Genomic DNA, 12171 nt, shown 5'->3' with positions numbered 1-12171 from the left:
CCCTTTTGTATCTGTTCCCCCTCAATTTAAAGCTGTACCCTCTAGTTTTAGAATCCCCATGGGGGTAAGCTGTTGGGTGTCTGCCTTATCTATGCCTGTCATGATTTTATAGACCTCTGTACAGTCACCTCTCAATCTCCTGTACTCCAGGAAAAAAAAATCCCAGTCTGTGCAGCCTCTTCTTATAACTCAAATCTTCCAATCCAAGTGGCATCCTAGTAAATCTTTTTGCACTCTAGTTTAATAACATCCTTTCATCACAACGAGACTCTTTATGCCTTTTCTATTCCACAGGCACATAATCCCCTGAAGTGACAAACCAAACTAACAGGAAGGGTTTTTAAAATGGTATGCTGTTGCCATTTGTTTGCCATGTCCCTTTGTCTGCAACCTGGCACAAATTGCTTAGGATTTGACAAATTTGCAGACCATGAGGGATGGTAGAACATCACTCTTCACAGTTGGAGGCTGTTTTCTACCGTTGTGATGTACAATAGAGGCAATTTTACTCTGTGCCGTACTTGACCTCAGCATGCTTGCTGATGACATATGATAGAGGTGTTTTCAAATCCCCGACAATAATAACTCACAGTTTGATTCGAGTAAAGGTATTGCAGGTAAATTAGATGGGATGGGTGCATGCAGCAAATTGGCATTAGTTTTGTAACTTGGCGCTGCTGTGATTTCAGTACTTGGAGCTGTCAATACTTTTCAAGCAGAAGATATATAGTCCATTCATAATTACTGGTGGATGGATTCCATTATTTCAAAGGAATTTCAAACAATCTCTGTGGTAAAAGTTGAGGATGAGATCACGTTTTTTGGGGGGAGAACCAACTGAATCAAATCGAGCATCCGTTCTCATTTTTGCACCTATTTAGCAAAACCATTAATGTGCTGATTGTATAGGTCTCTTACTAATGGAAAAATACCAAACATCCTTTTCTAAAACACTTTTTTTCTTGAGCCTACTTTTTCTTTCTGGTACGTCTTCCAAAAGTGCAACTTTTACATGGTTTAAAGTACTGATCATCAGTAGAATACATCAGTACTTGGTGCTCTACTCATTTAAAATAATAGTGTTCATTCCCTGCTATTTAATCACCTTGGGCTCATTGGTTTCAGATTTGAACAATACTCTGAATTGAAAAGCTGATGAAGTCTGTACAGCCCAAACTGGATTCCACAAACTAGATTCTTCAGCACTATTCTGTTATTCTTGAGAAATCTAGATAAAGGACTAGGTTTCCAGAGCACCAGGTAGGAGGAAGGAAGATAATAATAAGGTTAAGTAGAAACTGGTGACCAGACAATTACATATTATTTGTCAGCACTAACTAGTCAAGGATTCCTGCAGAACCCTCAACAATGAGGGCAAGTGGATAATTTGTACATCAATTTGTTCTGAGTGTTGAAAAATACTCAACATTTGTTTAAACTTTATGGAACTCAGCCCAGACAATGTACCAGGACTGAATCTAGTTGATGTAATGGAGCTATGATTTCCATGCAATCATCATATACAACCATGCTGAGATCACAAAATGGGTCAGCCAATGGAACTTAAGAGAAGCGAAGCAATTCATGATTTCCAATGTATTTGTGAAGGATTAGACTTGCTTTATGTAAAAATACAGTGGTATTTTCATACTTTTATTGTGTGGCAAAGTAGTGTCCACTAACCTGAAGATCAAAAACAAAACCACTTGAAAAATTGTGCAGGACAATTATTAAATGTACTTTTATTTAGTGCAGTGGAAAACTGTTGTGCTTCATTTATTTGGCTTGATGCAGTAGTGGTCAAGTAGCTGTCAAGTGTTTTAAAATGACAACGATGTTGTGCTGAATTGATTTTAAAATGGTGTGAAGTAAAATTTGGCATTCTGTTGTGTAACAGCAGGTTTTTTGTGATCCAATAAGTTTATCTAGCTCTTCTAAGGTAGTAACGTTTCCCTCATGACAGCAATATCAAACAGAATCTGATCCACATAAGGCGGTATGAGGACAGGTAACCGAAAACTGGGTCAAAGATGTGTGTTAAAAAGAGTCTTAAAGGAGGAAAAAAATATTGTGAAGCCATATTGCAAGAGAACTCTGGACCGTAGAACCTTGGTAGCTGAAAGCACAACTGTCAATGATGGGTCACTTAACGTTGGGGATGTTCAACTCGCCAAAATTGGAAGAGCTCAGATGCCTTCGACAGTTACAGGTCGAGCTAAGATTACCAATATGGATAGGAGAGGCCCTAGAGGGATTTGGAAACAAGGATGACAAGTTTAAAATCACTCTTAAATCAGAAGTCAGTGTTGATCAACGTGCACTAGACATGATGGACAAACAGGACTTGGCATAAGTTAGGACTTGGGCAGCAGAGTTTTGAATGAACTTTAAGTTTACAGAAGGTGAAACATCAGAGATCAGCCCTAAATCTATTAGAATAGACAACTCGAGAGATAAAAAAGGACCTCGGTGAGGGTTTCAGAAGTAGATGAGCGTGGCTGTAGAACTAAAATTAACTGTAGAGTAACCTAAACTGGATGTAACCACGGTTTTCAAGGCACAGGAGGCCCAGTAAGTAACTGCTTTCATGGCTCAAAGCTGGACTTTGTTAATCCCATGGTTATTTTTGATGTTGTTATGTTTAACATGCATCAAAGGTTCAGAATGGGTTTATACAGCCCTAGGGAAATGCTTAATATTATAAATGCAAATTTGTTCCATCCAATGCATATTATGAATGTAAAATAGACTCACTGCAATCATAATTTCTTGTTTGATTTCCTTAACTTATTAGAAATGTTTTAAATTTAATGGAGTTAGAATTGCCGGAGGTGGTGTACATTCAAAATGAAGCAAGGTCCTCCACAAGGTATACTGCACCCGAAGGAAATAAAATGCAAGCTGCATTTAGAGCTTCAATATATGCTGGAGACAGGGAATTTTCATCCTGTGACTTCTGGTGGAACCAGTGAGAAATGAGATATGTGCATGTTACTGCCTGTAACATACTTATCAGTATTGATCCTCTCACCCTCCAGTCATTCATATTCTCTCCCTTTGTTCTTTCCCTCATGTTTTCGCTATTTTGCTCCATGTTATTCTGTTTGTCCGTATTTGTTATCTCCTGTACTTACTTCCCTTTGATTTCTCTCACTTTATCTAATCTAATTCTGTCTCCTTACTCCTCTTTGTAATCTTTTTCACTCATTCCCCTCTTCTGTTCCACTTTAATATCCCTCATCTTTCCTTCCTATGGTGATCTGCTGCATTAACACACTAACAATGCCTAGCAGATTGCACTAGCTCATGGTTTTAGTGTTTATCTCCTTGTGAGCAGTAGTTCTAAGCCACATTGTCTCTCCGTCTCTTCAATTGCCACTCTAAACAGCAGAATCAAACTTAAAATGGGTTGTGCTTCAATTGCTAACTGTGTTGGGGAATGTTGTAGTCTGTATAAAAAACATTTTTTCCTGCTTTTTGTCCTCAACCCTCGTCTCTGTTTCTATCCATAATCCTATCCATTTAAATTGGCAAAAGCTTTTATTAAAATACCCCTCTACCTTCTCTATTTTAGGGTGAACAGAATAAAGTGGTCACTGTGCATATAAAATAGAGTTTCCAGCTGGGGTTGAGTATATTTCTGGGGGTTTCTTCACATTATGTCCTTTCTGCTGCCTCCCTCGGCAAGCAGTCTTTATTCGTCATCTTTAATATTTTTATAACGGATACATAACTGTGTTAAGAAAAATGGGAAAAGAAATTACTTTCCTTGAAGATCCAGTGTTTTCTGTTCCATCCTTGCCCCTTCCTGGGTGTTTTTACTTGCAGACTTTTATGTCAAGAGAATCCAGATCATCCAGGAGGGTAGGTGATCCAAGTATTAAACCTGGCCTTTGTTCCAAAACGTTAACTGCAAACCTGAGAAATTGCACTCCTTTAGCTGTTTTTATGGGCTTACCCATTTTGATCAGGCTCTGCAAGTGCCAGTAATCTACAGTGCATTTTCACAAGACTATTCTTGTGGACTGCTCTTGTGAAGAGGGATGTGCTGAAGGGAAATAAAAAGGATTGAGTGCTTTTTGTAATTAGTTTTCTGAAAGGCCACTGTGGCAGCTGGCTGAGTGCAGAATTTTGAATAGATTGTAATAATGTACATTTACAAACAATGGTAAATGATTGACAGGCCTGTAATTGCATGAATTGAAAGCATTGTACCTTGCTAAAATAGCACACATTCCACAAAAGCTATTGAGCATTTTTATGTGCTTCAGTAATGCATTTAGCCAGTGATAGATTATGAAGAAAAAGCAACAAACATCTAAACAGTTGCGTTATCCTTGTAGTTGAAGTAATGTTAGTTTTCCACTGAAGTAGCAGTTTTTGAATTGCAGTTCCAAAGAGCAGTCATTTGGTTTTCATCTCCCAGTTTTTGTCACCACCTCTGTTGAAGACTCATCAGTAGAGTACAATTTTAGCATCTGCTGATAAGCCAAATGGCGTTAGGTCATGAAAGAAGCTTGGCATGGTGTCTGCCACAATCAGTGTGCATGCATGGACCCATGCCATTCATCCAGTAGCCCTCTGACTCAGAGCTGCAGAGGTATCCTGAACTTAATATTGCAATCAGAGGCTGAAGCATAGATCCTCCTTGGCTAAACAGCAAATCAACCAGCTGAATAAATTCCCTTCACATAATAAGAAAGCACGTCGCAGGAGTTGATAATTTTGGGAAGGGATTTCATGAAGTTTTGTTTTTGAAGAAACTCTTATCCTGACATTTGGTGTAAAAGTGAAGTACTTGACGTGCTGTCATTCACACAGAACTGCACTTGGGTCCACTCATGATCAATCACAGCACTCCAGTTTATCCACTTGATATTCAGTTAAGAAATTCCATTTTGAACTCTGCAGTTTTGATGAATTTAGCAGCTGATCTGTTGCATATGTTTTTGAATTTCCTGGTGTCTTTCCTGCTAATCCATTGACATGAGATTCTCATAACACTACTATGAAAGCTGTGTGTGCTATTATGTGATATCTTGTACGTCTTAGCTCTGCTACAGTTAGTTGGAACATCCCTAACAACATTTAGAAGTGCTTTGGAGTGTTGAGATTTCAAGATGACAAAGCAAATATAAAATGATTTGATTTGCTGTTACTATTTTGTCCCCGTAAGCATTTTTGAGAGTATCGAAATTACAAGATGCTTCTACAGAGTTCTCTTGAATCCATGTCTTTCAGCTGTTTCTGTCATTTGAAACTATCTGGAAATGGGGTCTGTCTTTACCTTTAGTGAGAAATAGCTTAGCTTAGCTTAATTACAGTGTGGAAACAGGTCCTTCGGCCCAACAAGTCCACACCGACCCGCCGAAGCGCAACCCACCCACACCCCTACATTTACCCCTTACCTAACACTACGGGCAATTTAGCATGGCCAATTCACCTGACCCGCACATCTTTGGACTGTGGGAGGAAACTGGAGCACCCAGAGGAAACCAATGCAGACACGGGGAGAACGTGCAAACTCCACACAGTCAGTCACCTGAGTCGGGAATTGAACCCAGGTCTCAGGTGCTGTGAGACAGCAGTGCTAACCACTGTGCCACTGTGCCGCACACCAATAGGTTTTGCTGAATCTATATGCCTATACACAAATATGTTTAAGTAAAAAGTGCCTGCAATATACAATATTAGATGTTGTTCAGTGATAATGTCACTGAAAGGATGCGCTAGCATTGAAGGCAGTCCAGAGGAGGTTCCTTAAGCTGATACAAGTGTATGGAGGAACTGTCATATGAGGAGAGGTTGAGTCTGTACTCATTGGAATACAGAAAAAATGAAAGACAACCTTATTGAAACATACAAGATTCTTAAGGTCCTTATAGGGTTCTTACAGAAAGCTTGTTTCCCATTATGGGAGAATCGAGGACTAGTGTCCTGCTCCAGAGACTGATGTACATAATCTTGGCTGATATTCCAGTGCAGTACTCACGGAGTATTATACTGTCAAAGGTGCCACTTTTTGGATGAGTTGTTAGTTTGTGACCCAGTTTCCCTATACAAATGGTTGTAAAAATTTCCATGACAAAGAAGAGAATTTATTATAAAAATACAATTTAGTTGGTTGTTTATCGCATTGCTATATGTGAGATTTTGCCTTGTGTAAATTGTCTCTGATATTTCTTCACACTGCAATAATGACCATCTTTCAAAAGCATTCATTGGCTGTGACGTACTTTGGTACATCCTGACGTTACGAAAGTTGCAACATGGATTCAAGCTGTCTCTTTCTAAATAGAATTGCATAGCATATACATAGCTTCAAAAAGGAGTTAGATGTGATTCTTTGGGCTAAAGAGATCAAAGAGAGTAAGCAGGAACAAGAGACTGATCATATTGAATGGTGGAGCAGGCTGAAAGGGCTGAAACGGCTGACTCCTGCTCCTGTTGTCAATGTTTCTATTTTCTGTGTTTCATATCACTGAGTGGTAAGAGTGGTTGTTGATGAAATATGAGGGATTCTTTGCTCCACAGTGTTGAGTTTGGGAATGAAGCTATTTCACTTTGATCTTTATAAGAATAGGCAAAAGACCACCAAACAGTCAGCCAACTCTTCAAGATGTCTTTTTGCTCGCCAAAGAATGTAATTTTACCTACCTTTCATTCCAGTCCAGCATATCCCAACCTCCTTATGAAATTTTACATTTGAAGGTATGACATTTGGAATGTACAAGGCATCACTTTTAAGCTCAGTGAAGTGAAGTGGCCGTAGTCCGAAAGGGCCATAAGGCTGCTCTCTCATTCGAGAAAGATACCTGGTGGTGAGCTTAACCTGAGGGTCACCATGTCTCAGGTGAGGGGCAACTGACCAAGTAAGACCTTCTTGACCTCCATCAAACTCAGTCGTGATGAAACTGGGCAGGCTGTCTCAGAATCCAAAATGTTTCCTGCATTAAGGGAGGATGTCCCAACTAAGCAAGAGTGTTTGGAATATTTCCAGAGGTCATGAAATGCAATTCTGTTTTCAGAGAGGTGATGAAGCACTATAGTGCAGTGCACAGAATACCATACAATATGTTCTAAAAGATGTGCCACATGCCTCATAAATCTTTGTTTTTAAAGTATTATTCCCTTTTGCAACCCACTCAACAGTCCTACAGTGCCTGAATTATTTGCCATCTTTGCCTGCCTAAATGAATGCGTTTCAAACCTAATTCTTTGGCTGTGAAGTGCTTTAGGACATTCTGAGAACTTAAGAGAAGTGCCCTTTTAACGCATGTCATTTTAAAGAAGCAAGCAATTTATGCACTGTAATGATGTGTAACTGGACTCTATGGGCAAGTCAAAAATGAGAACATACAGTCTCTCGGAACCCTGTATGAAAGTTTAGAACTTGGTTCTTTAATCCTTGCATTCTGTTTGTGCCCTTGGAAATTTAACAGAACTCCTATCTCCATAGGGTAGTCAGATTGTACTTTGATTCACTATAGTTCACAGCCAGATTCATGGCACAGATCACAACAGGGCGGGATATCCGGTCAGGGAAGTATATAGTGATATTTTCCCCAGTATGACATCATTTTTGCTTTTAAAACAGAGTGAAATATAAGTTGCCTGTTTTTAGAGTTCTGAAACTTTAAACAATCATTTACTTAAAATAGATTTTAGGTTTCCCATGTGAATCATAAACCATGAACAATACCAGAAATAGTCAGTAACCAGCAGCTCAGTGACCTCATCTAACAAGTTGGCACGGTGGCACAGTGGTTAGCACTGCTGCCTCACAGCACCAGGGACCTGAGTTCAATTCCCGCCTCAGGCGACTGTCTGTGTGGAGTTTGCACGTTCTCCTCGTGTCTGCGTGGGTTTCCTCCGGGTGCTCCGGTTTCCTCCCACAATCCAAAGATGCGCAGGTCAGGTGAATTGGCCATGCTAAATTGCCCGTAGTGTTAGGTAAGGGGTATTGGGTGGGTTGCGCTTCGGCGGGTCGGTGTGGACTTGTTGGGCCAAAGGGCCTGTTTCCACATTGTAAGTAATCTAATCTAAAGTTGCTGAACCATGCAACAAAAATAAATCTCAGCTTTGACCTGTGGTCAGTGTTCAGTTACCTGTTCTCAGCTTTGACCTGTGGTCAGTGTTCAGTTACCTGTTCTCAGCTTTGATCCGTGGTAGAGGTTTTGCAATTCAGGAAGTAACAGTTGAATAAACTTATCATTTCTGATCTTTGTTTGTCCAGAGACTGTCAAGTATCATACATGATTTGGAGATGCCGGTGTTGGACTGGGGTGTACACAGTTAAAAATCACACAACACAAGGTTATAGATCATACAGGAATCGTGGACACTTGGGCAGAATGTGATAGGTTAATGGGCATGAAAGGAGCAGTCCCAATGGGGTGTCAAAGACATCAGCAGGGAAGAGTGAAAACAATTTTGTCTTTAAATAAATGTCAACTTGCCCTTCGAGCTCTTCAAAGTCGGCTTCCATCAATAGCGCAGTATAGCTGCAGTGTAATTCATCCTCCTTTCAGGTTCCACAAAACCTAACTCAAGCTTATAACATTTTTAAGGAGATAGGTAAGATAGATGCAGGAAATATGTTTCCCCCTGGATGGGGCTCTCTCGATCAAGGAAGTCATGATTTGGAGATGCCAGTGTTGGACTGAGGTGTACAAAGTTAAAAACGGCACAATACCAGATTATAGTCCAACAGATTTATTTGGATGCACTAGCTTTCGAAGTGCTGCTCCACAACCACCTGATGAAGGAGCAGCGCTCCAAAAGCTAGTGCTTCCAATTAAACCTGTTGGACTATAACCTGGTGTTGTGTGATTTTTAACTTTGATCAAGGAAATGACTCTTAGAATAGGTGGCAATCCATTAACAATGAGAACAGGAGGAATTTCTTCAGTCAGTGGACAATGAAGTTTGGAAATCCCTACCTAGCTCAGTAATTGAATATGCTGAAGTCAAGGACCAATAGATTTCTAGGTGCTAATAACCAGTGTTCAATCTAATTTTCTTCCTATCTGCCCGGGTCATTGATGTCCTTGTACTGCTGTAACTTTTGGAAGGGAAGTCAATCCCACAATTGACAAGGCAATGCCAATTGCCATGCATAGAACCTTGCTCGCATATGCAGTCGTGCAGCTTAAAAGTAAAGTTGCTTATGACATCAGGGGAAATGATGATAGTTTCATAAAATGCTGTTGAAATAGATTATCGATCATGATCTGGAATAGCAGAGCAGGCTGGGGAGAGTTGAATGGCCCACTCCTGCTCAATATCTCGCTCCAGTTTTTTGTTTTCCTCCATTATGTTAGTTCAGTTTCCCAGATCAGTTGTCCATGTTTAGGTGATGTTCCAGTTTCATGTAGGAAATGTGCAAACTTGGAACCAGCAGAGAGAAGAAATTATCTGGATGGACTGGATTTAAATCCAGATGCCAAATCTGAAAGGACAGTGTGCCATACAAGTTTACCCCATACCATATCAGTTTCTGTTTTTCTTTTTTTTAATATCCAGAAGTACTCTTACACACAACTGAACTTTTTTTTTCTTCCCTTCACCCAAGGAATTTTTTTTTCATATATTAACCACAACCAGTAAATCACTCAGGTTCTCCCATCAATGAATTTATCAGTATATGTTCCATGAGTGAACACAACCATTCCACTTGTGACTTATCCAAAAGTGATGTAGGGATGGTTGCAATATAAATCTAGGCTGACATGTCATTCATTACTTGTGAGCTAAATACTAAATTAGTATTCCTACTAATACTAGGAAAGGGAATTATGCTGTATACTTCTAACTTGTTGAGTAGTGACACAGATTGGCTTTCAATCATCTGATACCAAAGGTATCTATAAATTGTTGTTGATTGATATTTTTTCTCTTGTCCCCACAGTTCAGAGTCTTCACAGCTCCATTCCACAAAGTAGAGTTTGCAGACTTTTGGCTGGCCGACCAGTTGAACAGCTTGGCTACGATCTTGATGGACCTGGAGTACATGATCTGCTTTTATAGCTTTGAACTGAACTGGAGCTTGAGTGAAGGACTGCTCAGTGCTCCAGGTAATACATCATGCTGAATAATTGCACTGAGGTTCAAAATCTGCATTGTTTCTGCTTCATATTTTCCATATCCAAAAGCTGTCCTGAAGTTGCAATTATTTTTAATTTTTTTTTGAGATTTAACACTTCCAACACCTTGGCAAAAATAGTTCTGGAGTGCTATGTTCAATTCTGGGCATTGTACCTCCTGAAGGAGATATTGGCCTTAGAGGGAATGAAGTGTACATTGTTCAGGATTATACTCAAGTTTAAAATTTTAGATTATTGATGTAAGCATCATAAATATGTCGTATTCACTTGACTTTTAAAAAAAAGATCTGATTGAGATCTTTCAAATGAAAAGAGATTCAGTCGCGTAGGAAGAAAGAAGCCATCCCTGCTGTTAGGGAAATCCAGAATAATGAGGCGCAGTCTTAATATTGGAGTTAGACTATTTGCAATTGAAATTAGGAAATGCACACAAGATATCAGGAATGTGGAATTCTCTCCCAAAAGGCTGTGGATGCTGGGTCATTTGAAATTTTCAACATTAAGATCAGATATTTTTCAAAGATATAAAGCAAAACAGGTAATTGGAATCAAATTTAAGATTAACCTAATCTAATTATTTACAGAACAGACTTGAGTTGCTAAATAGCCTAGTCCTGTTCTTAGTGGTCTCGTGTACTCTGTATTTTGGAGCTGCTGAAACCAGCAAAGTTCCAGGTTTGATTCCATATCTTTAGTAAGGTAACTGATCTCAACTGGGGTGGTGAAGTTGGGATTAGGAAGCAACAAAAATTCACATTGATTGCTGGAATTTGTTTAATAAATACAAAAGTAATTGATAGAAAACACTGTAGAATAGCTTAATTGGCACTCACGTGAAGACTGACTACTTGTCCAAAATGCCAGCTGGCTAGATATCCTATTGCAGCTAAAACCAGGTGTGATCATCTTCAAACAAGGGGAGGAGGAAATCTTTCTTTTTCCCTTTTGTGTATTCCAGACATCAAGTAAATAGTTGTTTATTAGTATCCCCCCATTCTGTGCATAGTGAACCAATAAGGAATTGCTGAATGTCAGGGATGTTCTTCAAAATTTGTTGCATATGTTTTGTTGTGTGCACCCTACTCCTTCAAGTTTGAGGGCCCTTTGTTTTCATTTGACTGAATGCATGGTGACGTAAAGGGTCCAACCTGTACTTGTCCAATACAGGAAATTCTGGGAGATTAGAGTGCGCAGTGATGCTCACCCATTTTGTAACTCACTGCATACATCTGTCTTGTGTAAGTAGCAGTCGAGAGTGTGGTGCTGGAAAAGCACAGCAGGTCAAGCAGCATCTGAGGAGCAGGAAAATCGATGTTTCGGGCAAAAGCCCTTCTTCAGGAATGAGGCTGGGAACCTCGGGGGTCGAGAGATAAATGGGAGAGGTGGAGCTGGGGAGAAGATAACTGAGAGTGCATTAGATGGGATGGGGGTGAGGGTAATGGTGATAGGTTGGAGGGGAGGGCGGAGTGGATAGGTGGGAAGGAAGGTGGATAGATGGGGCTAGTCGTGAGGATACTGCCGAGCTGGAAGGTTGAAACTGGGATAAGGTAGGGGTAGAGGAAATGAGAAAACTGGTGAAGTCTACTTTGATGCCATTGGGGTGGAGAGTCCCAAGACGGAAGATGAGTTCTTCCTCCAGGCGTCAGGTGGTAAGGGAGTGGCGATGGAGGAGACCCAGCACCTGCATGTCCTTGGCGGAGTGGGAGGGGGAGTTGAAGTGTTCGGCCATGGGGCGGTTGGGTGCAGGTGTCCGGAGATGTTCTCTGAAGCATTCTGCAAGTAGGCATCCTGCCTCCCCAGTGTAGAGGAGACCGAATCGGAAGCAATGGATACAGTAAATGGCATGTGGAAGTGCAGGTGAAACTTTGATGCATGTGGAAGGCTCCTTTGGGGTCTTGGATGGAGGTGAGGGGGGAGGTGGGGATGCAGGCTTTGCAATTCTTGCGCTGGCAGGGGAAGGTGTTGTGGGGGGGGAGGATAGTTTGTTGGGGCGCGTGAACCTGACATGGTAGTCTTGGAGGGAACGGTCTTTCCAGAAAGCGGATAGGGGTGGGGAGGGAAATAT

General features: G+C 40.5%; 1 protein-coding gene across 1 annotated transcript in view; it reads left to right on the top strand.

The window, feature by feature from the left end:
* The window catches only part of LOC132818937 (solute carrier family 53 member 1-like), a 305740-nt gene that overhangs the window by 233509 nt on the left and 60060 nt on the right, over positions 1 to 12171 (top strand). Inside the window, exon 10 of the mRNA XM_060830078.1 lies at positions 9911 to 10076. Within this exon, the coding sequence (XP_060686061.1) occupies positions 9911 to 10076 (166 nt within the window). The remainder of the gene's footprint in view (positions 1 to 9910; positions 10077 to 12171) is intronic.

This window comes from Hemiscyllium ocellatum, chromosome 9, assembly GCF_020745735.1.
Source record: "Hemiscyllium ocellatum isolate sHemOce1 chromosome 9, sHemOce1.pat.X.cur, whole genome shotgun sequence".
NCBI lineage: Eukaryota > Metazoa > Chordata > Chondrichthyes > Orectolobiformes > Hemiscylliidae > Hemiscyllium > Hemiscyllium ocellatum.
Note: the sequence above shows the minus strand (reverse complement) of the source record. Positions and strands in the feature narration are given on the sequence as shown.